Source organism: Scleropages formosus, chromosome 19 (assembly GCF_900964775.1).
Source record: "Scleropages formosus chromosome 19, fSclFor1.1, whole genome shotgun sequence".
In the NCBI taxonomy this organism is placed as follows: domain Eukaryota; kingdom Metazoa; phylum Chordata; class Actinopteri; order Osteoglossiformes; family Osteoglossidae; genus Scleropages; species Scleropages formosus.
In genome coordinates, this window is record NC_041824.1 from 1,289,970 (window position 1) to 1,312,691 (window position 22,722).

The 22,722-nt window shown below is 41.3% G+C and overlaps 2 protein-coding genes across 8 annotated transcripts; one reads left to right on the plus strand and one right to left on the minus strand.

Annotated features, from left to right (window-relative positions):
- Positions 1-78: 78 nt before the first annotated feature.
- Positions 79-9,666, minus strand: LOC108927782 (uncharacterized). Of its 4 annotated transcripts, XM_029246378.1 has the most exons (15): positions 9,636-9,666; positions 9,015-9,173; positions 7,652-7,884; positions 6,932-6,969; positions 6,512-6,581; positions 6,084-6,239; positions 5,616-5,733; positions 5,262-5,312; positions 5,098-5,175; positions 4,592-4,648; positions 1,871-1,930; positions 1,523-1,575; positions 966-1,080; positions 425-507; positions 79-313 (listed from the first exon to the last, which is right to left on the minus strand). In XM_029246378.1, the coding sequence occupies exons 3-15, from the start codon at positions 7,849-7,851 to the stop codon at positions 100-102; spliced, it is 1,293 nt and encodes a 430-aa protein (XP_029102211.1). In that variant the 5' UTR covers positions 7,852-7,884; positions 9,015-9,173; positions 9,636-9,666; the 3' UTR covers positions 79-99. The 4 variants fall into 4 exon arrangements, with proteins under 4 accessions (XP_029102211.1, XP_018596847.1, XP_018596845.1 ...); XM_018741331.2 differs by lacking the exons at positions 9,015-9,173; positions 9,636-9,666 and adding an exon at positions 8,377-8,806 and having other exon boundaries at positions 6,084-6,194; XM_018741329.2 differs by lacking the exons at positions 9,015-9,173; positions 9,636-9,666 and adding an exon at positions 8,377-8,806.
- Positions 9,667-11,359: 1,693 nt separating this feature from the next.
- Positions 11,360-21,623, plus strand: LOC108927783 (apolipoprotein D-like). 4 transcript variants are annotated; one of them, XM_018741335.1, is made up of 6 exons: positions 11,662-11,726; positions 13,961-14,033; positions 19,746-19,902; positions 20,350-20,470; positions 20,935-21,013; positions 21,292-21,623. In XM_018741335.1, exons 3-6 carry the CDS (start codon positions 19,824-19,826, stop codon positions 21,358-21,360), a joined length of 348 nt encoding a protein of 115 aa, XP_018596851.1. In that variant the 5' UTR covers positions 11,662-11,726; positions 13,961-14,033; positions 19,746-19,823; the 3' UTR covers positions 21,361-21,623. The 4 variants fall into 4 exon arrangements, with proteins under 4 accessions (XP_018596849.1, XP_018596851.1, XP_018596850.1 ...); XM_018741334.1 differs by lacking the exon at positions 11,662-11,726 and having other exon boundaries at positions 13,256-14,033; positions 21,292-21,390; positions 21,514-21,623; XM_018741336.1 differs by lacking the exons at positions 11,662-11,726; positions 13,961-14,033 and adding an exon at positions 17,219-17,290.
- The last annotated feature ends 1,099 nt before the right edge of the window (positions 21,624-22,722 follow it).

A 22,722-nucleotide genomic window follows, 5' to 3' on the forward strand; every position in this document is an offset into this window, starting at 1 on the left:
TTTAGCACAAATGAATGGATGAATAAAAGAAACATTAATGACAAAACACAAGTTTAATTAAAATTTCACTAACACATGAAGAACTGCACAGAGGCTGCTTTAAAAAGGCTTGAGACCAAAGTGGTACACAGAGCGGTATGACTGAACCAAACAGTAGACGACATCAGCGCAGGTCAGGCCTTTAGTGCTACAGGGAATGGGAATCAAGGTCCACAGCAGTGTGAGGAGCACCAGGAAACACAAGCAGATCACACCTGTAGCCCAAACCACAGTCTTCATTCTCTCACAGCACCACACCTGCCAGCTAATCAGCCTGCGGAGGGGAGGAAACAAGTAAAATCAACTTCTTAGGTACACGGAGGATATATTAAGTATTTGAAGAGTATTTAACAAAAAACCTACTCAAATATAAACATGGCCTAACCTTCCTGTTGGAGAACTGGGAAGAATGTGTGCTCTCAGCATCTTCTCAGTGTCTTCTGTGCATTCCTTAGTAAAAATATCCCCCTGATGGAAGTAAGCGTGTCCTCATGTTTCATGCTGGCTTCAGTACAAAACTACTGTGGGCCACTGGGTCAGAAGCACCCAGAAGGCCTTTGCAGTACCATTCAGCTGCTTTGTTAACATATGTACCCTTAATTATGGAAGCCCTCCATGTAGTTTTTAAAATAACCGTTTAAGGAAACCCGGCACAAAAGAAAGCTTGTGGGTTTAAGTGTCTGCAGTGGAAATGATGACTAAAACCTCCAACTGAGCTCCTTTAGCAAGTACTGACTCAAATAAATATAGAGCAGTCTACACAAATGTATAAAACAAAAGCTGCTTTAGAAATGTCTAATTATACAGGGCTGTAATTATGTCAAAAAACAAATGGTTCAAAATGGATACTGTCTTTGTTTGACAAATGGCACCTCTGGCCTTTGACTCTAGGATGCTTGAAAAAACTCTTTTTGCCTCACACTTACCTGATGATCCCTGAGGGGAGGCCACAGCTGCAGTTCTTCGGCTAGGGATACACAACATGTAACTGGCGGAGAGAAGGTTCCATCAAAGAACTGGAAACCTCCGCCGCTTGAGTGGCTATCAAAAAAAAAGAAAACAAAAACAAAATGAGAGTTCTGTAGTCACATCCTACCATTAGGGTTGGAATTCAGTAAAAAAAAGACATCTAATATGAGGTCAAGGTGTACATCAGCATGTGAAGTATAGCTCTTGAAAAGATCAGATTTGATTCTGATAGCATCAGCTGTAATTCACTGGGAAATGAACTACAAATAAAATTCTCCATTACTGTATTGACTCAGTTTTCATCTTGTGCTTCACCTTAAGAATCATCAGATTTGACCCTGTTGTGAAAACCAACCTATCTCCTTCGATTTATGTTTAGAACTTTAAAGGACACTATTCCACCAGTGAAATGCAAGTGTTAGAACTCAATGTACATCCAAAAAAACTATATGCTATGAGAAGAAAAAAAGGAGTTTTTAAAAAAGACAACAGAAATTGTCACTATCATTTATACATTTGAGCCTCTGTCAGTTGATACTCAAGATCCTTAATCTTCTCTTTCAGATCCTAGAGAGAGCAAAAAGTCTATTAAACAATGTAAAAACTACAGTGATACATTGTTTTAAATTGACAAAATAAAATTATTTACTACTAAGTCATTGTGTAGTTGTTACTTTGTGAAAAATGGCACACATTTTCATAGCAGGATTTTTACTTGAGAAAGTTTGGATAGGCACCCATGTTACTCAAAATTACCACAGTAGGGTCTCTCCCATTGCTCGAGTTCCCATCCCGAACACAGAGCTCAGGAGGCTGTGCCTCGACCTACCTGCTGCCCCAATATCAATTGTATGCAAAGTACCTTCGTGATTGAGGAGTGTTCAGCTAGGGAGCTCTCTAGGTGTTCAATTAGAACATCTTTCTGAAAAAAGGAAAATCAGACACCGTATCAGAGCCTAGGAATGTATCAAACGTGAAACAATTTTCTGGACATATGGCATAGTTATGATTTCTTAAATTTAAGCATACAGGCTTCCCTCGCATAACCCTATCCTTAATCCTTAGTCATGTCTGAACATTGGCTTGTAAAATTAATTCTTGTAGATCTTTCATTACCATTAACGTAATGGGGAAAATAGACTATGTGTTACTGAGCCATCAAACCTTTGCCTGTGCCGCTGCTGTGCTGTCACCTGTGACACGTGACAACTGCCCCGATTGAACGAAGACGAAGGACGAGCACTGTGGGGAATGTAGTTTACGGTGGGGCAATAAAGGTTAAAGTCTGCCATTTTCACAGGGCCCAGTCCACACTGCCTGGGACAACTCATACATGCTTACACACCAAACGTATATACAAAATTTCTGCCCTTTTTTTATATTAAAAAAAACAGAGAAAATCCAAGACAGAATTATTGAAATTATTAAAACAGCAGAACTGCTCTAGACACCTGTTACTTTGCTTCCAGGGCAAGGGCAGAAAACCCAGTGAGTTTTGCATATGTGTCCGGTGCTAAAGGGCCAGAGCCACTACAGTACTCCCGGGTTACTGGAACTTCATCTGATTCTCGGTTCTCCGCAAGACCACTTACAAACTGAAGCAGGGATCCACAGAGCATCTGTCATTTTTGTTGATAAACTTTTTAATTGTTCACTAGTTGATCAAACATATATAAAGCAAATCGATGTGAAATCTTGAGTAGTTCAATTTGCACTGTTACAAACTTTTTTGAGTAGCATTTACTTTTTGACTAAACTGTCTGTGGCTTCAGGTGAATTGGTGACACTAAACATTGCCCACAGGCACCCCCTGAGACTTAGATCAGTCTCATCAGATGAGGGTTTAGGTCGCTCTTGTCATTCCTCTGCCCAAGTGAATCATGTAGACACATAACCATAACCACGTAGCGCTGATATTGGGTGAAGTGCTCAAATGATCTCCAACCCTCAGTTGAGGGTGGGATCTAATACAGCATTTACTTTTACATCAGTAGCTAGCACACCAGATTGAACTACATGCCAAAGCTTCAGTGATGCACAAACAGGCAGTGATGGCAAGGTTGTTCAAATGACTGTAGAATCCAACAGCTGTTGAACAACTTGTAGGTGATCTACCACTCTGTGCTGGCAAGTGAAGGGTCACCCCTCTCTTATCCTCCGCTGCCATGTGACACCTCTGGCTCTGAGTTGATGCAGTGGCAGAGAACACACAGGGTGGCCACAAAGTCCCTATGCATGTTCATTAAATTTCATTAGAAATTGTCTGTCTCCTTCATACTCCAAATTTTAAGCTTTTCCTATGTTCTCCTGGACGTGAAACAAACACACACACACACACACACACACACACACACACACACACACACACACACACACAGAGGGTGAAACCACTTGTCTCAAGCGTGGTCACGGCGATCCAGAGCCTAACCCGGCAACACAGGGCGCAAAGCTGGAGGGGGAGGGGACACACTCAGGACGAGACACCAGTCCATTGCAAGGCATCCCAAGCAGGAACTGACCCCCAGACCTGCCAGAGAGCAGGACCCGGCAAACCCGCCACACCACTGCAGCCACCCCTCACTGGATGTGAAACAAAACGTAAACAAATGCTCAACAAAGAGCACAAAACTCACAAATAGGGGCTTTGAGGTCTCTCTGTACAACTTTATTTTTAAAATTTCTTATAGTTTTGCTTTTATTACTTTTCTTTTGGTTTGTGGGTATTTTTTGGGTGAACTGCAAGCTATGTGTAGTGTACATGCTGATTGTCTTTTCTCATTTTATTTTGTTGATATGTTACTATGTATTGTCTGATGTGAGGTGCTATGTGTGAATTTCCAAGCAGAGATTAATAAAATATCATCCTACCCCACCTTAAAATAGGGTCCCAGAGCCATAGACAAGCACCAAATACCCTGGTCTAGTGGTGCACTATAGATCTTTATTGTGCTTTCCTATTTACACCATGTTGTAAATAAGTGTTAAGAGGCTCAGAATGCTCAGGCTTTCGTTCATTCAAACAAAACGGCTGAGATCATCAGCTCTTACACTTTACACGCTTCCTTTATTGCCCCGTTCTCTTAAAACACTGTTCATTGCAGACTGCCTTTCAAAACAATTCTGACTTTTAATCAAGTTTTATGTAAGACTTTCCTTTGCTTTTCAACTTTTATAGGATTTCTGAGATGTTCAACTGCAAGCACTCAGCTCTGACAAATTATATGCACGGGGAGTAATGTCTCACATGGGGTGGGGTGGGCTAGTCCTGCCTGCTTTGCATGATACTGGATGTCACAGAGATACGCATGTTGAACTGAATTGTCTGGCATTTCTTATGAGAGCTGACTTATGTGCATTTTTTGTGGAATAAATTACATTTGTCCCTAACTTCGGACTGTCGTAAAAAGAGCCTTTGTTATACGAGAGAGACCTGTATATGGGAAATACAATTTACATGCTTATAAAATCTGTACCTTTATCTGTGAAAAGAATACAGTAAACACAGAATGATAAGAATACAATAAACTGTACAACATCAAACATTTTAAATTGCAAGTAATTAAGTATCACACAAGATATGTACCTTCTGAATGAGTTCATCTTTCTGTTCAAGAGCCAGTGTGGTTTCATCCATTTGTTGCTTAAATTGCCAAATACATATGGAAATTACACAGTATTCAAGTCATGGGTGAATAATAAAAGCTACACATTATGGCACCCAGCACGAAATTGCTCCCAAATTAGTCCAAACTGTCATACTCACACACAACTAACTCAAGATCCAAAGTCTTGACCATAGCTGCCATACAAATGTAGTAGAGATATTGTTTCGTATATTTACCATAAATAAAATCATTGCTTGTGCAGATCTCTTGTGGTGAGTTACATATGTGTCAGTGTCATTATAAAGTATGGCTGAAGGAAATGAAGATCAACACATAGTGCTTGCTTCCAAAAAGACAACAAATCAGTGTTTTACCGATAAAAATCTAACAGCTCCAAGCTATAAACAATACCCTTTTACAATAAGCTTCTGTTTTCACACCAGAGAAATACTATCAGAATATCTGGACTACAGCAGGCTGGCACCTGTAAACTGTGTAGGTGACTAATGAGTCCAAATATCTTCTTCTTGTCCATCTCTCGCTCTGGCAAAATACTGCAAATCTGTAATGTTTAACATACAGTCAAGTCACTTTCCTTTGAGCAATCAAAAGTATAATTGCACAAGAAACTGAGTTTCAAATCTATACCTCACTAGAAAACAATTCATGTTGTTCCCTCAGTGCTTTGGTTTCTTTTTCCTGTTACAACAACAACAAAAAGTTATATTTTTGCAGAAAGATGCATTTCAGTTCATTTTAATATTTGCTGAAATGGATGCCTATGAAATGACAATCAGTTGTGCTTTGTACAATGATATTACTTTTACATAACTTCACAATAGGGAGTACAGAAAGACTGTGCAGACAGCCGACAGCACTTGTTTCTCCTGAACAGCACACTGTGCCCCACAACTGTTAAAAAAACATATGAACGTAAAGGTGCACTGTTAACTGAGAAATTACCTCTTAGCTCAAATTCAAAAAAAATTTCTCACCACCTACCAACAATTTTACATAGGCTTCAAGCTTGGTGATGACAGCTGCTCGTTCTTCCAAGCAGCTCCGCATAACCTCCAGCTCATCTGTGAGCTGTTCTGCCTCCTGCATGGACTGCTTCATACTGTACAGAGTGAAGAAAAACAGTACCAGGATGAGACGATTGTTCTCACCACAGCAAGAATTCACCTTCACTGAAGATTAAAATATGCAGCCCATAAATCACAACAAGGAACAGGGAGACTGTGCTATGATGGAACTGGTCAACAGTTGGCGATTCTCACATACACACATACATACACACACACACACACACACAGAGTCGGAAGCTGCTTCTCCTGAGCGAGGTTGCGGCAGACTGGAGCCTAACCAATTGTCACAAAAAAACACAAGCGATTTCAAATGACACACTGATATTTTGTTCAACTTTGCAATAAATATCAGTAATGCACAAATATCAATATAAATAACGACCTTCGAACTTGGTTTTTCAGCTCCATGTTTTCTGAGCGCAGACAGGTGTTGAAATCCTCAGCTATGTCCAAGGACTTCTGCAAGTCCTCGTTCATCTTCTTCAGGCGATTTTTGGAGATCATAAGGTCGGTAATAATATTGTTCCCCTGCGCCATACTTTTTTCACAAAATATATACAGTGACTGTATGTGACTGAGTATAATAAATTCATATTTAATAAAAACAATTATTTTCAACTTTTGTCAATAGTTCATAACAGCAAAATGCATACTAAGCTTGTATTTTATATGAATAAGTATGAATACATTCTGTAGCAATCCTTTGTCTAAAACCTTAACATTTTACACTGTATATACTTCACATACATTTCTGTGAGGAAAATATTGCGACATCCCATGACATTTGTATGCTATCACATATACACTTACAAATCAGGGAAGTTTAAGATGTACTCCTCCTCTCTGGTGTAGTCCTGCTGACTGTCTGATACTTTACCCTCTGGAAAAAAGATATGAAAACAGACAAATGATGACAAAGGTCACCAACAGTTTTAAGGGGTAGAAAGTAACATAAAATACAAATGGTGTGTCAAGGAAATTATTATTATTTTAGGAAATATTGTGAGATAATAGGGTAATAGTGATTACATTTAATGTGCCCTGTAATGGTACAAAATTCAACTATAAGGAGTCTGATCATCGTTTGGCACAGTTTAGCAAACAGTAATATTAGACAACAGAAACTAAAATCTATTGTCATGCTTTTTAGAGAGAATTATAAACTTGTTAATCATGGTGAGAAAATTTTATACACTTGAAACATTAAGAACGTAAATGATTTTCTATTACCTTCATGCTCAAAGCTGTTTTCATGTTTCCCGTGAAACCTGAGAGAAAGGGCAGAACTCCACACCAGAGCAAAACATGGAGTTTACAGATAGTATATCTTTAGAGCAGTGCTATGCAGCCACGCAGGGGGTCTGCCTGTCTACACAACAGAGGATGGAAGGACAAGGAACTTACTACCTACCTATAGGTGCTAAAGGGCCTCTGACAATTAACTGGGTTTGGTGGCACTGAGGTCAGATGAGCTGTAAAAACTGTTACCATATCTGAAAATTTTAATTCTCTAGATAAACTATTTGGTGCCTTCTCAACTGCACATTTATGAAAAAGAGTTGAACATTGATTTACATGTCAAACTTCAAATGACATGAGTCGCTCTGTACCTCTAAAGAAACATCTTCTTTCTTTCTTTAACTCACAAAATAAACCAATGCACAACGCTGAATACGGTGCATAAAACATCATTTGCCTATAAATACTACCCATATGCTCCGGTTCCCCGCGACCCTCTACGGGACAAGCGGTTCTAAAAATGTGTGTGTGTGTGTGTACTACCCATATTTTCATGAACCTAGGCTTATTAACGTCATGAAATGGCATGCTATGACTTTGCTTCCAAGAAGCCAAGAACCAACAGGTATGGAATAGCAATCTGTTAACTCATCTCCTTCCAACTGTAAAACACAGAGCTGTTTAATAATAAAATACAAAAAAAACTGTTACTTCAGCAGAGGGTCCCCTTCCACAAGCTCCTCCCACCCACTGCCACGCTCGCGCCGTTCCCACACGCACTGTTGCTGGCCTCGCTCCGGCAGCTTCGCGTGCCACGCGTTCTGTCCGAGGTCGTGCATGGCCCGCGCGGGCGACTCCCGTGGTCGATGCCAGTTTGCGCCCAAAGGACAGGAGAAACTCCTGCGAAGCATCTCGTTTCCAGTGTAAACTAGACTGGTTCCTTCCTGTGGAGATTCCCGGACAAAATGACACGATTAGGTCCGCTGGGATCAGCATCATGTGCACAAAGTTCCGTTATTTTGTCCACCGCTTCTGTCGATTTATGCATAAATTTTGTCACACGTCCTGCCACTGCAGTTAAACAAGGAGCTCCTTGCGAAACAGACGAGGTATATGATGAAGCGCCGGGGAAATGCTGCCCTTATTTACAAAAATGTTTTACCTCACGAGACCAGTTTACTAATTAAAATAGGGAACCTTTATACTTAATGAGTAGAAAATTAAACTAGACTTACGCAGTGTGCCCTCACGTACATACAATACGGTACCATACAATACCACACATTACCACAGCATACAATAAAAATGTGACGCCTTAGCTACAAGCTAACTCATTTCTTTCTCCTAAATGGGGTCAATCGAAAATGCCCCTCCGAGAAGCATTTACAACATTAGCTACCAATTTCTTAATAAAATATGGGCTATGTATGTCTTACTTTTGCAGTGGCTTCCTGAGATTAGGTGTTTTTTAACAACCGAAAGCAGCCATAACCCCGCCAGTTACCCAACTTGCGCCAAAGGTCTCCGTTCGGTCGCGGTTCTAGAACCTTCTTAGTTTTCTGGCGTTTACACGCGAACCATGACACTAATAGTGATAGGCTACGTAACTCGGGCTGTTAATGGGAACGATCCCGGTGAAAGACGGCACTGAAATGCCTCACTGTAAACTTACAGCTGAATCAGCGATACCATGGGAAAGACAAGTTTGTTACTGTCTCGACAATGCGTTTTATGTAATGGCTTTTTAGTAAGCTTTGTTGACCAACTATAGTAGGAAATTTGTCGATGTTTGTTTTGTGTATTGATAACTTTATTAAATAAAGTTTAGAGGAAAAAAAATCAGCGATACCACAGGCACATGGCATCAGCAGTAATACAATTTATAACTAAATAAATGTAGTATATAAATCCCGGCGTATATTAAAGCTTCCTAAAAATGCAAGGAATGGATGGTGTCTGGCATATGGACATTTTGAGAGCAATTAAAACTACTATTTATTTATGTATGAATGAAATAGCTACCACTGAAAGACAAACTCGAGCGATATTGTACATGTTACGAGCTGTGACTCACGAAGACTCGACATGATTCCGGTGGATCTCAGCCCGTTAAGGCAACGGAAGAGTTTCCCACTTTTTCCAGCATGAGTCGCTGTCGGTTTCCACTGTAAATCGGCTGTGTTACAGACCGCGCGCGGTTCAACGGACAAGTCCTTCAAGTCTTCGTGTGTTTCTGTTGGGAAAAAAAGGTGTAACTCCGACTCACTCGGACACGTTACAACATGAATCCCAAATTACACTGCAGAACCCAGACAGACAGCGCACAGCCAACATTGTACTCTACTCTACTCTACTCTAGTACCACGCCGAGGGCTGAAGCAATTAGAAAAAGCCGGCGAATTGTGGTGCTTAGAAAAAAATCCCTTAAGGTCGATTCCCTGGAGACAGTAAGTAAGGGTTGTGGAGCCCAGTTAGCAGTTCGACTCCAGGCCAGAGCCTTTAGGTCAACAAGTAACCTAAACCATCACTCCCAAAATGGGACCGTTTTCGTATCTGCAGACACAGCTGTAGATGTGTGATAAATTGTTTTTTTTATTTTTAATTGTTTTAATGTAAAGGGGGTGCGGTGGCGCAGTGGGTTGGACCACAGTCCTGCTCTCCGGTGGGTCTGGGGTTCAAGTCCCGCTTGGGGTACCTTGCGACGGACTGGCGTCCCGTCCTGGGTGTGTCCTCTTCCCCTCCGGCCTTACGCCCTGTGTTACCGGGTAGGCTCCGGTTCCCCGTGACCCTGTATGGGACAAGCGGTTCTGAAAATGTCTGTGTGTGTGTTTTAATGTACACTTTCTCAGTCCTCGTCTCTTTTCTCTAGACTAATCATTATGTAGTGCACAAATCGTGTTTTCTATGAGAGGTACGTCGCTTCGGAGAAAAGCGCTTACTAAATGAAGAATAAATGTCAACGTAAAAAACTAGTGGTAGAAAAACAGCCAACCACCGTTTCCCAAAAGCTGAAAAGAAGAGTGCTTTCCACACAAGTTTCGCCGAGGCGGAGCGACCATCATGTCACCAGTTGGCAAGAGGAGCAACGCGAAGACAAGCGAGCGTCGCTTTTCCCGCGCATTTCCGTTACGCGTCGCGCGCCTCACTCAACCGCATAAAAAGAGCCGTCGGAGGGCAGTTTGCGTTCGGGCGCCTCAGCGGCGAGAGTCCGAGCTCTTTAGGCGCCTTCAGCCCGCATCATGTAAACATAGTAAACAGCGTTCCGCGGAACTGTTCAGAAAGGTTTTTTTAACTGCATAACTCATTCGTATTAAATATCTTCACTAGTCGTCGCAAAGTAGCGCCCGTTTCGTATTACAACCATTCGTTGTAACTCACACACACACAGAACCGCTTGTCCCATACAGGGTCACGGGGAACCGGAGCCTACCCGGTAACACAGGGCGTAAGGCCAAAGGGGGAGGGGGACGTACCCAGGACGGGACGCCAGTCCGTCACAAGGCACCCCAAGCGGGACTCGAACCCCAGACCCACCGGAGAGCAGGACTGTGGGCTAACCCACTGCGCCACCGCGCCCCCTACTCTCGTTGTAACTCGAATTTTTAATTTAATACACTTACGGGGTGGTTCGTAGCTGCGAGTTGTACGCAAGTCAGACCTTCGTAACCGGAGACTGCCAGTATTTGTAATGATTAACTTACTCATTTTATATTGAAGGTAGCTTTAAGGGAGCAATTTATTTAGGGGTAAGTACCTTGACCAAGGGTACTGAAGCAGGAGGGGAGATGATTTGAACTCATCATGTATTGATGTTTTAAATCTTTTCATATTAATCGGTTTGTGCTTTATACTAGCTAATGTGCACACCTGACTTTCCCAATTTCTACAGGACCTGCACTTGTATGAAAATGAAGATCAGTGTGGTCCTCCTGTTGTCAGTGTTCCTTCCCGTCATCAAGGGACAGGCGTTCCGCTGGGGACCCTGGGGACCCTGTCCGGAGCCTGCCGTGCAGTCAAAGTTTACCCTTTGTAGGGTACTGCACCCTTCTAACTACCTGACTGATGGCAAGCAGCCAGTGTGTGTACTTTTACAGCAATATTTAATTACTTATCCGGTGTTTCGTGTTGCCCCTATTACTCCCAGGCTTCTTCATTAACTGTGGAAGAATGAATAGTTGTTGATTGTTCACCACATTAACCAGTGGTGTAATTTTAATGACATCATCATGCTCATCAGAACACACAAAATCTTACTTGTAAATGTTCCATGTTCACTTTTCTATCTGCCACAGTTCTTTGGAAAGTGGTATGAGATCGAGAAGCTGCCTGGCTTCTTTGAGACAGGAAAGTGCACTGAAGTCAGTTACTCACTTCGGGCTGATCGGACCATTGCAGTGCTCAAAATGAGAGTGATGTGAGTTACTGTGGTCATTGAACCTGGGAAAGCGCAACTCAAATGGGTTGTGCTACATGAAGGAGCACTGATGCCTGATAACACCATCTAATGGACAAGTTAAGAAGAATAGTGTTCATTGCTCATGGTTAAGAATTCTCTATTGTTTAACTGTTAGTTGAGGTAAAGATCCAGTAATTGATGACCAATAGCTGTTTTAGAAACAAATCTTGTGGATAATTGGACTGGTGTAAAAATGACCACGGATGAATGACATGACAAGTACCTTAAAAGAATACCCCCCCCGGGAAGGAGTGCCATATTACACTGAAGGGACAGCTGTTGTACAGGATGCCAATCAGACTGCCAAGCTTGGAGTCACTTTTACTCCCTGTAAGTAACAGGGGAGGGGTATTTATTGTATGTATGTATTGTATTGTATTGTATTATTTTGGTGATAGGGGGCGCGGTGGCGCAGTGGGTTGGACCGGGTCCTGCTCTCCAGTGGGTCTGGGGTTCGAGTCCCCCTTGGGGTGCCTTGCGACGGACTGGCGTCCCGTCCTGGGTGTGTCCCCTCCCCCTCCAGCCTTACGCCCTGTGTTGCCGGGTAGGCTCCGGTTCCCCCGTGACCCTGTATGGGACTAGCGGTTCTGAAATTGTGTGTGTGTGTGTGTGTGTGTGTGTGTGTGTGTGTGTGTGTGTGTGTGTATTTATTTATTTATTTTGGTGATAGACATTGCATACTGAAGTAGTTTAAAAATGTTTATATGTCACACAGCAATTTAATAGTGTCCAGAATCCCTTCACACCCAAGTTGTTCTCGAAAGGAACTTGTCATTCGAATGAGTTGGTTTAGACCAATTTCAGATGCTCAAGTGTTACTGAATTTCCTCTCAGCGAACCCCTACAGACCGTACTGGGTTCTCTCCACTGATTACACCACCTCAGCGGTGCTCTACTCCTGCATTGATATCCTCCGGATCTTCCATGTGGAGTATGCCTGGATTTTGGGTCGTGGGAGATCGCTGCCGGAGCAGACCGTCAACGCTTCAAAAGAAATCCTCTTGGGCAGCAACACTGATGTCAGTAGAATGACTTGGACCAACCAGGAGGGTTGTTAGGCGGTCATTTAGATGAAAGGTTAAATGTTTTGTTTCAACAGACATGTTTTTGATGGCAAATGAATTCATCTCCCTCTTTGATGTATGCTAAAGAGCAAGAAATTTGTCAGTAAATTTCCTGTTTGATGGTTGCCCTCTCATGGTCTGTAGCTATAGGTGGTATATGGGTAATATTTCTAATTGTGCGTGTGTGTGAGATGTGGAAGTAGTTAATGTGTTTAAGTATGTTCTCATTAATAGTTCAATAAATGTACTGTATGCTACAGTGCCTTGCAAGGCTTCATGCTCTCATTTAATGCAAGGGAAACTATTGGTGGGGAAGCGACACAGAGTTGACCTTTAGGATGTGTCCAGATCCGCTTATTACACTGGAGCACAAATTGTTGGCAGTAAATCACTTTTGCGGGGAGTGCAAGGGCACTTTAGAGAGTTGCCATGCTTATGATGACCCATGTATGAGCCTGTAAAGGGGGCAGAGAGACAGCCGCCTGCGGGGGGGAGCTCTCTGTGCCAGCAGCTGAGGGTGTCTCCTGTGTTTTATACAAACCTCCTGCAGACCATCAGTCCTGGGGCAGGGGGAAGAAAATCTTTCACAATACACATGTGTACAATACCTGGAGCCCAACCCTCTCTATGTCCTTATATTTACATTCATTTAGCAGATGCTTTTCTCCAGTGTGACGTACATCTCAGAAAATACAATTTGTGCGTTCTCTTAGGCAAAAGAGAGGCAACTGTGTGACTTGCATAAGAGATGATGGGTGAAGCAAGTCTGCAGGAGCTGAATTTTAAGACCCTATTTAAATATGGGTGGTTTCAGCAGTTCTGAGTGGGAAGGGGAGGTCATCCTACCACATTGGAGTCAGACCTGAGAATATTTGTGCTTGGGACCACCAAACGGGCAGAGGTGGAGGAGTGTAGCAGTCTCGTTTGGGTGAGGTGAATGATCAAGTCTTGTCGATATCTGGAAGCAGTTCCATTGACATATTTGTAGGCCATAACCAGGGTCTTAAAGTTGATCTGGGCAGCTATGGGAAGCCATATACATATGATAAACTTCACAATTAGCACATCACAAAGTGTACTAACATTGACGCTCCCCTAAAAAAAATTACATCCATAAAAGTGGGTATCATTCATGAACAACCATCGACAAAGAATTTATGGAACTATTTCAAGCACTGATGTGGCCTTCAAGAACATTTGTAAAACTATTCACTCAGTATTATAATACTGCATACACAGTATAACAATTTAATTTCTATAGTGCTGTACCTTCCATAGACACGGTACTCTGTTTGACACAGCTATAGCCTTAGACACACATACATACAATTTTAGCTTCTGCCCTCCTTTGGAGCACCTGTTTTGGCCTATTACATGTCTAAAATGATTTTTTCAGTTGGCTTTGTTTTCTGGGGTTTGAAAGTTGAAAAAGCTGTAGAAGAGCCTGCTGATGACGTGGCACATGGATATTAGTTGACTGGACACTTCCGACTGTTGCAGGCAGGAGGCAGTACTGGACTACTAATGGACTTGGCTGCCAATGAGAAAGCCGTCCACCCAGACTTCTTCAATGGTGAGTAGAGGTCTGAGATACACCAATGTGACCACATTACTGTTACACTACAGTCCTCAGGTGTGGAGTCCAGAGCTCTGACCACTACTCCACACTGCTGACCACAGTACTGTTACCCTCATTACACTGCAGTGTAATGGGAAGTAGCGCTGCTGTCTCAGAGTACCTGAGGGGTGTGAGAGAACGTGGGTTTGATCCCTGCTTAGTCTGTGTGGAGTTTGCATGTTCTCCCTGTGTCTGCATGGGTTTCCTCTGGGTGCTCTGGTTTCTTCCCACAGTCCAAAGACATGCTATTCAGGCTTCCCCATAGTGTGTGAATGACAGAGTGAGTGTGTTCCACTGATGTATAGATGAGTGACCCATTGTAAGTAGTGTATCTAGCGGTGTAAGTCACTGTGGTGAATAAGATGTGTGGGCTAGTAACACTATGTAGTATCAACTGTAAGTCGCTTTGAAGAAAAAGTGTCTACTAAGTAAACGTACAGTCCTCGGGTGCAGATTCTGCTGTAATAACGAGGTATTCTCCATGAAGTGAACAAGCTATAACACTGCTATATTTCAAATGCGTTCAAGTTTAAAGTGCCTAATGAATGTCATTATAACCTTGATTACTAGGGGAAAAATGTATTTTGTTGTTTCTGCTTATCATCAGACTCGGGGTCTGTTGAGAAACCTTCAGTGCAGAAACTGATAACCCCCTGAACCTCATGCATGAGTACAGGAAGTGTGTTTAGTGAGAAAGGAAGTCGCTATTACTGACCACAGATAGTAACTACAGCAAACATAAACCCACTCATATTTACGGACTCAGTAATGCTCAGAAGTGTCTCCCGAGTCCATCATTGTCATAGTTAACATATCTTTCAGTTATTGTCCTACTGCATATTTTCCATTTACTTTTTGTGTACCAATGGATCAGCATGGGCAGTTCTGATTTAGAAGTACCAAATATTTCACAAAAAGTAATGTCTTGTGTGTATAAAGCAGAAAAGAACACCTTGAACCAGAGGTTGTGGACGATACGTGTTTTTATTTTAAATCACGTTAAACAGGCTTAACTTTAATGTTTATATAAGTTAAAAAAAAAAAAACGTATTGCAATAGACAGAGGAATGCTGGACCTTGCATTTTATGAGCTGTTCATGCAAATACAAGGGATTACAGCAAATTTATAATCCGTTATTGCTTCTGATATTTTTGCCAGAACCTGCCCTCTGAATAAATGCAGAGATTAAGCTGTATTTTTAAACTTTTGTAGATTGTGATGTAGTGGTTGGACTTACACACAGTTCAATACACAAATACAGTTCTGGTCCCAGTTGTAAGTTGAGGTAAAAGTGTAAATACCATGGGAGTCACCAGTTGACCTGGAACACTCACCTTTGGGCTGTGAGGAAACCTACTTGAATGTAAGAACATGCAAACTGAGCTGAGCAAACTCATGCCCAGTCGTGTTGCCCAGGCGTCGTGAGACACGAGCGCTTTCTGCTGCACCACCCTGCTACCATATTTAAATGAAAGACCCTGATGTGTTGGGCATGAGATATAACGCATATAAAGCTACTAGAGAAATAGACATGATTTTCTACACGTCTGCATGTACATGAAAGAGTGTTATGTATGCGGTAGTCCAAACATCAGAAATAATAGATGTATGTCTGTTCATGCTTGTCTGCAGATACGTATACATGCATGTGTATCTGCGGTTTTCTTTCAGCACCTTCTGTCTTATCAGCTGTCAATTTTGCATGCATCACCTACTGAATTTCCCCCTCAACACTCTCCATCATCACTGAAACATGTCGGCTCTGACTCAGAAATTAAAGCATAAACCAACAATTTTGTAACTCCATTAATTACTGGCTAATATTAATATAGAATTTCTGTACACCAGTGAAAGATCAAAAGCTACATTTGGTGGAAACATTTATATTTTTACACACTGAAAAAAATGTAAATTATCTTAAAAGAATCATGCAGCATTTTTGCAAACGCTATCACTGTTTACTCTTAAAGCAATGTGTTGTATTTACTGAAATGAAAAGAATGTTGATATTATTGACAATTATTGTTTCGTTGTATGCATTCTTCTGAGTTCAGCATATAGTTTATATTTTGTGTTGCATGAACTACTTCATATTTCATGAAGTGAGAGAACTTAAATTTCTGAGTAGAAACTATTGATTTTCACCAGTCCTTGTTGTTCTAACTAACCATCAAGTGATGTTTTAGTAGCTTGTGGACAGCGTTTTTACATTCCTTTTCATGATAGTTTTTGGCTTCACACCTTTCTTAGTTCTGATCTTCTGTTTGCCTGCCTTCTGTAATCATCTGAATATTTTATAAAAATGTACCATCAGGGATGTGAACCACAATCATAGGAAGTGTGAATCACTCTCATTCAAGTGAAAGGCATCCTACTGTATCACAAAAATGGCCTTAACTGTCACTCATAAACATAAACACATTTCAATTAATTTAATATCTCAACCGTATGTTTGCAAAGAGAATAGAATTTTCTGTCATACACTCTGCTAACACAGTATTGAAAATGTAGTATTTAATGTATCCACATTATGTTGCCAGGAATGACCTCAGGTATATGAGTCCCTCATTGGAACAGCACAGCTGGACCAGTCTGCCAGGCTGCCAGGTCATGTTTTTTGATTCAGTCTGCTGGTATCACCTGTAGAAAAGCTATTGCTCCAGCATAAGACTGTACAGAAAACTGCGGCTGCAACAGCAGGCTGGTAGAACATCTGCAGCTGTGACCTGCACACTCCAAAGGACCTGGGCCTCCTTAGGAAGTAAAGGTCACTCTGGCCCTTAGTTTACAGACCTTAGCATTGCTAGTCCGCTCCAGGCTGTTGTGTACATGCACTCCAAAGAACTAGTATGCCCCGTAACTTCCACTTTCACTTATCATTTGGCCACTAAATACAGAGGGAATATGTATCCTCTGAAGTTCACGACTTTTGTCTCTCCGGCACTGAGCTCCAGTTGATTCACTTTGCACCACTGAACAAAGCCCTTTGCCGATTTCTCCTTACACAATTTCCTGCCAAATCTTGATACACCCCATTTTTTCTGTTTTGTCTGGCAACTTGTGCAGATGACATGACTTTGTGTTGCGTCAAAGTCAGAGGAGTACAGCGAGAAAGAATAGGAAGGAAGCCAAGGCTGCCCCATAAGGCACACCCATGATGCTCAAGTCATGTCTGACTCACTGACTTGGAGACTCACCAACTGATCTGACAGTGAGTTAGACATTAATTTTGGACACAATGTGTTAAGTTGATAAAAGGTTTTGGATAAGAGTGCCAGTTAAGTAACAAAGTGCTACAAATCAACATAGAACATAACCAGCAGGGGTCTTTCCTCATGTGGCAATTAAGAAATGCTCTGAGTACCAGCGAGGTAGGTATCTGTTTTAGTGTTAGTTTCATGGGGATTTCCTGCTGTGTTTCCTAGAAGAGACCATGAGCAAGTCCATGAGCAAGCCACTCAGTGCTAAGTGTAGGACAGCAGTACTATTATTAGTGTTCTTCTTTTTGTCAGTGAACACTTCTTTCCTCTCTGAGTGTGTGTACACCTCCACAGCCCAAATGACCTCACAGACTTTAGTTTAGCTTAGTGGTTGGCTTAATTCCTGTTTTGGTTTTCATTTGTCTGAGGGTCTGTCACAGAAAGCCACAAATTTATATTTTGAACTGGCAAAAAAAGAAAATCTTGAGGATGTTTTATGCTTATTGCCCACAGTTTTCCATTGACTTGTACTGAATGTTGAACCTTTGGTTTGGATTCTCCTTAAAAACTTCTCCGTTGTCTTCTGCTTTTACACTTTTGAGAAAGTAAACATAAAACTGTGATGTATTAACTTGTGGGGGGCATGGGGGTGCGGTGGCGCAGTGGGTTGGACTGGGTTTTGCTCTCTGGTGGGTCTGGGGTTCAAGTCCCGCTTGGGGTGCCTTGCGGCGGACTGGCGTCCCGTCCTGGGTGTGTCCCCTCCCCCTCTGGCCTTACGTCCTGTGTTGCTGGGTAGGCTCCAGTTCCCCGCGACCCTGTATGGGACGAGCGGTTCAGAAAATGTGTGTGTATGTGTATGTATTAACTTGTGCTTTATTAGGTCACAGAAATGTATTAATGGAAAAGTTGGCCAGGTTGGGTAACTGAGTTGTTTGTTCAAATGTATTGATACCTTGAGGACTTGGTTAGATAGTGCTTGTGAACAGTAGTTTTTACCACACAGAAAAACAACCAAATATTACAAAGGTTGGGAGTGCCAAGGGGAGCTGTATGTCATAAATATGTTTATATGTATTTTCAAAAAAATTTCTAGGAAGGTGACCAGGAATCCTATATTCTGATAAAGTTTTATGCAGCTTTTCGTGTCATGAGCATTGATTCATATTGTGGGAAGAAACAAAATAATTGCACTTAAGAATCACACGTCTGCATCTAAGTGTCTCTTCCTGCTAATGTAACAAACACAGTATTTTCTATGAGATGTTCGTTGCTTTGGAGAAAAGTGTAAATACATGTAAATGTAAATGTACCAGGGCAATTAAAGAGCTTGGTTTCTGGACAAAGAGACTATGGGTTCAAGTAGCAGAATGGGAGCCTGTTCTGTTAAAAACATTAGATAAAATGAATCTCAGTTCACTGTAAGACTTTTATTGTTCTGTTTTCATCTATAGCTCATCTGATGGAGGATCTCAGGGCTCCTATGTACTGAAGCCAATGGGCATGAGAAAGTAAAATGTGGACAAGATACCAGTTAATTACCTTTTATTAACATGAAGCAGCATTGAAGTTAAGTCTACTTTAATATAACTGAAAAAGAAAACTAATTTCCACAACCTTGTATTGAAACTATGGTGTGTTTTACACACGTGAGACAATGGCTTTAACCAGGGCCACAGCAGGGTATGAGGGTGACTTTCATTTTAATCACTGTTTATGGAGAACAAACTTCAAGTTTTTCCACCTTAAATGCTGACTATGTGTCTCATGGTAAACTGACCAAGAGAAAAAGACCAATGTATCACATAAACATTTGTCAGAATCTGGTCAATTTAAGTTTGCAGTGAAAAGGCAAAATTGTGACAACATACCTCTGTTTATTTGCTGGATTGTTTCTCTAAAAGCCTGAATACAGCAATAAGAAATTTAACAAAAGCTGACTCATCTCAGTCTACAGTAATTTTACTGTGGCTTGTAAATTTGGAATGTTCGTATCTCTGAATGTTCATAAATCAGATGTTCGTAATACAGGGCACAAAAGCACCGTAAATCCTTTTTTTAACATAAAACTGTTGCTTTGAAATAATGCATCTGCTAAGCAGCCACTCTATAAAGTAAGGCTGATGGGCCAGAGAGGCTCAATTTCTAAACAGAATTGGTTGAGTGGCCAGTGGGTGGACATTCAGGAGGGATCCTATGGCTCTGTGATTTTAGGATTTCTCATAGGAAGCATTCTTTTTGCCTGTTATATTTGTGAGTCATTTACCCAATATCACAAAGACCAGACATTTTTTTCTGCAAGCATGTGTGACAGTTGTTACTTCATTGTATCGTGTCCATGGGAATTCATTTATTCCATTTCTTTAAAAAGGCAACAAAATGAACAAGGGGTGTGTTTTTTTTTTTTTTTTAAACCACGCTTCCTCTTTTTTAACGCACTATAAGCATGTGCTTTCTCCACACTGACAGTCCACTGCAGCAGGGCACCCAGCAACTCCGGACACCTGACTCCCAGCACCAAGGCACCTCAATCCCTCTTCAGCGGTAATGTCTCGGTGCCAGATGTTCATCAAGTCGGCAGCCCTCTTGTCACTGGTGATGCTCTTCTTGACCCATGCGTCCACAGGTGAGTGAACATTCCCTCTTTATTTTGTTCATCCTTTTGTGCCAGACTACTGTACAAATTTGAAAGATTTTAGATTCAAACTAAATATGAAAGGCTACTGCAGCAAGGTGTATTCTGGGGCTTGAACCATCATCTTCCCAGTTCTTAAGTGTATTTATTTCACCACAGAGCTGTTGGTTTTAAGGCTGACATTGTAAGATGTATGTTGTGGATGAATGAGTGAACTGGGTGTTCAGTACCAGGCTTCTGTGGGTGTTTCTCCATGATAAAAACGCTGGTACCTGTCCTTAGCACAACCAAGTGTCTCATGGAAAAAATGTGCAGAAGCATCACAAGATCATTGTCTGTTGGTGTACATTGACTTCTGTGTTTTTTTCTGTCATGTAATGTAGCCCACCTGTCGTGAAGATTGATCATGCATTGTCTATTCTGTGTCCTTCTACTAAGTCCCCATCAAGGTGACTGAGGAGTATGAGTGCTGCACGGCAACCAGCAATCGACCCATTACAACTCCAATCACTGGATGCTGGTTTCAGAAAGCAGAGGGCTCCTGTGTCAATGCTGTCATGTAAGAGGCCTTCCATTCTCTGTCTCTATGCCTCTTGTCACTTTCTGTCTCTTTATCATGCAGTCCTCTTCTTCATCTCTCTGCCCACTCGTTGATTACATGGAATTTCAGTGTTGTTCTCTCAGTTATGCTGCTCTTCTCTGACTTTAGATCATTTTGTAAATGTGTTTTCCATAAAAACAGACGTTTACTCTTATTTACACCCCATGTTGTTCTCTTAGTTTTTTGCACTTAATGTCAGCCTCCCTCATTTTTCTCACCATAAGTTGCTTTTGCTCTTCTTCATGCCAAAAAACATCTTACTATCTTGCTTCATCTCACTTTTTTTCTGCATTCTCTTCCTCAGTGCATGTTTTTTCATTAATCTAAGAACAAGGCTATTGGCAACATCCTGCTCTACTTACTACCTCTGGCCAAATCAATACAAAGAAAGGAAGTAATCATTTCAATTTCATTACCCTCAGACTGAGCAGTGAAGGACAGGAGTACTGCATCAGTCTCACGTCCTCCTGGGTCCGATTCAAGATCAAGGAGCTGCGGCGGGTTAGTACTTTGTCCAACATGTAAACTATTTGTGTTAGAGGGATTTCCAAAACCTGTGAAATTGAGTCAAGGGAAAAGAATAAACAAAATTTAGAAAATGTTTGAAATCCTGTTTGCATTTGAAAGGAAATCTTTTACTGTATAGTAACACGTTTACTTCAGACCAAGAACAGAGAGCAGCTCAAACCCTGTAATTTAAATGTTCTGTCATGTTTTTGATGTTTTTTTTTTTTTTGAGATCCCACATAATTAGTTGTGTTCATTTTCTTTGTCAACAGAAGAAAATGTCTTGTCCCCTGAAGAAGCTCAACCAGCAGCGAACTGTTGTCCTCAGCACAAAACACTAGTGGACATGTGCCAGAAGTTCCACTATGCATGTAATGAAGACGTTACACACATTTACACACATTGGCAGTTAATTGCTCACAGTTACAGAGGTACAAGTACACATCTTTTATGGCCTACAAGTAATGTGACACCTACTTTTTATATTGATGTAGGCTGACAATCCTGAGATGAGTCTCTCGAGTTGCTGTGAAGGCCTCCCTCAGCTCTCTCCTCACGTGTCCTTCACAAGCACACGGTTACTGCTGGACAGTTTGTGATGTCTCCTGCCTCAGCTTGCAAAAATATAGACAAAAGGTTTTATTTTTTCAATGAAATGCCATGAGATGCATGTTTATTTACATTTTAATTTATTACTTTGTGTAAAATGTTCAGATATAAATTATTTTTTTTAAATCTAGTTAATTTATTAAACAATGTTATAATAAATAAAAGCATGTCTATTTTAAGACTCAACCTTCTACTTGTGTCATTTTAAATGATGTATTACAGATTTTTTTTCTTTAAAGATCTGGTTATTTACTCACTATCAGAATTCTAAACGAAAAAAGAACAAAGGATATAATTTTTTACATCAACATAATAAATCATAGCATAAAAAGAAATGTTTTAAAACAAATAAAAGGCCATAGAACTCAGCTCAAGCTTATTGTTCTAATACCCATGTTTCCCATATCCCATGTTCAAAAAGTGTCACTGACATTTCTGAAAGTGTGTGGGGTACAGAGAACGAGGTGTGAGAGACAGGGTGCAGTTTTTTTAAGGCCAGCAAGCAAGACTTTGAAATACAAAACTAGCTCAGAGTAGTGAACAAATGTCTTCAATGTAGTTCTCACAAGCCTGGATGAGAGAGTTGAGTGGAGCTGTTCTCAGAGTTGAGAAAATGTGGATGGGAACAATGTTTCATCACGAAGAACTCAGTGGTTTTTTTCCACTACGATCTTTCCACCCCTAACTTCCCTGTCTCTGGGTTGCATATAGCAAACATATATTTAGATAGGGTATGCTATGGATGGTCAATTCTCATCTTGTGATTGACATTTTAAATGGGAAATTGTTTGAAATGGTACAACAGTGATTTTAACCAAAGTGTGAAGGTGCTTTCATTTGGAAAATTTACATTTTAAACAACATGCTGGCTGAAGCCACTTGTCCCAAGCGGGGTCGCGGCAAACCAGAGCCTAATGCGGCAACACGGGGCGTAAGGCTGGAGGGAGAGGGGACACACCCAGGGCAGGACGCCAGTCTGTCACAAGGCACCCCAAGCGTGACTCGAATCCCAAACCCACCACAGAGCAGGACCTGGCCAAACCCGCTGCACCACCGCACCCCACTACATTTATTTATTTTTTCATTTTAAACAA

Excerpts from the sequence above, each read along its gene's own strand:
- LOC108927782 (XM_029246378.1), bottom strand. The coding sequence starts at position 7,851 with ATGCTTCGCAGGAGTTTCTCCTGTCCTTTGGGCGCAAACTGGCATCGA. Across the intron at positions 6,582-6,931 it reads AAACAGCTTTGAGCATGAAG|AGGGTAAAGTATCAGACAGT; the intron begins GTAATAGAAAAT and ends TCTTTTTTCCAG. Across the intron at positions 5,734-6,083 it reads CTGAAAAACCAAGTTCGAAG|TATGAAGCAGTCCATGCAGG; the intron begins GTCGTTATTTAT and ends CACTCTGTACAG.
- LOC108927783 (XM_018741333.1), top strand. The coding sequence starts at position 11,600 with ATGAATGACATGACAAGTACCTTAAAAGAATACCCCCCCCGGGAAGGA. Across the intron at positions 11,727-12,230 it reads TGGAGTCACTTTTACTCCCT|CGAACCCCTACAGACCGTAC; the intron begins GTAAGTAACAGG and ends ATTTCCTCTCAG.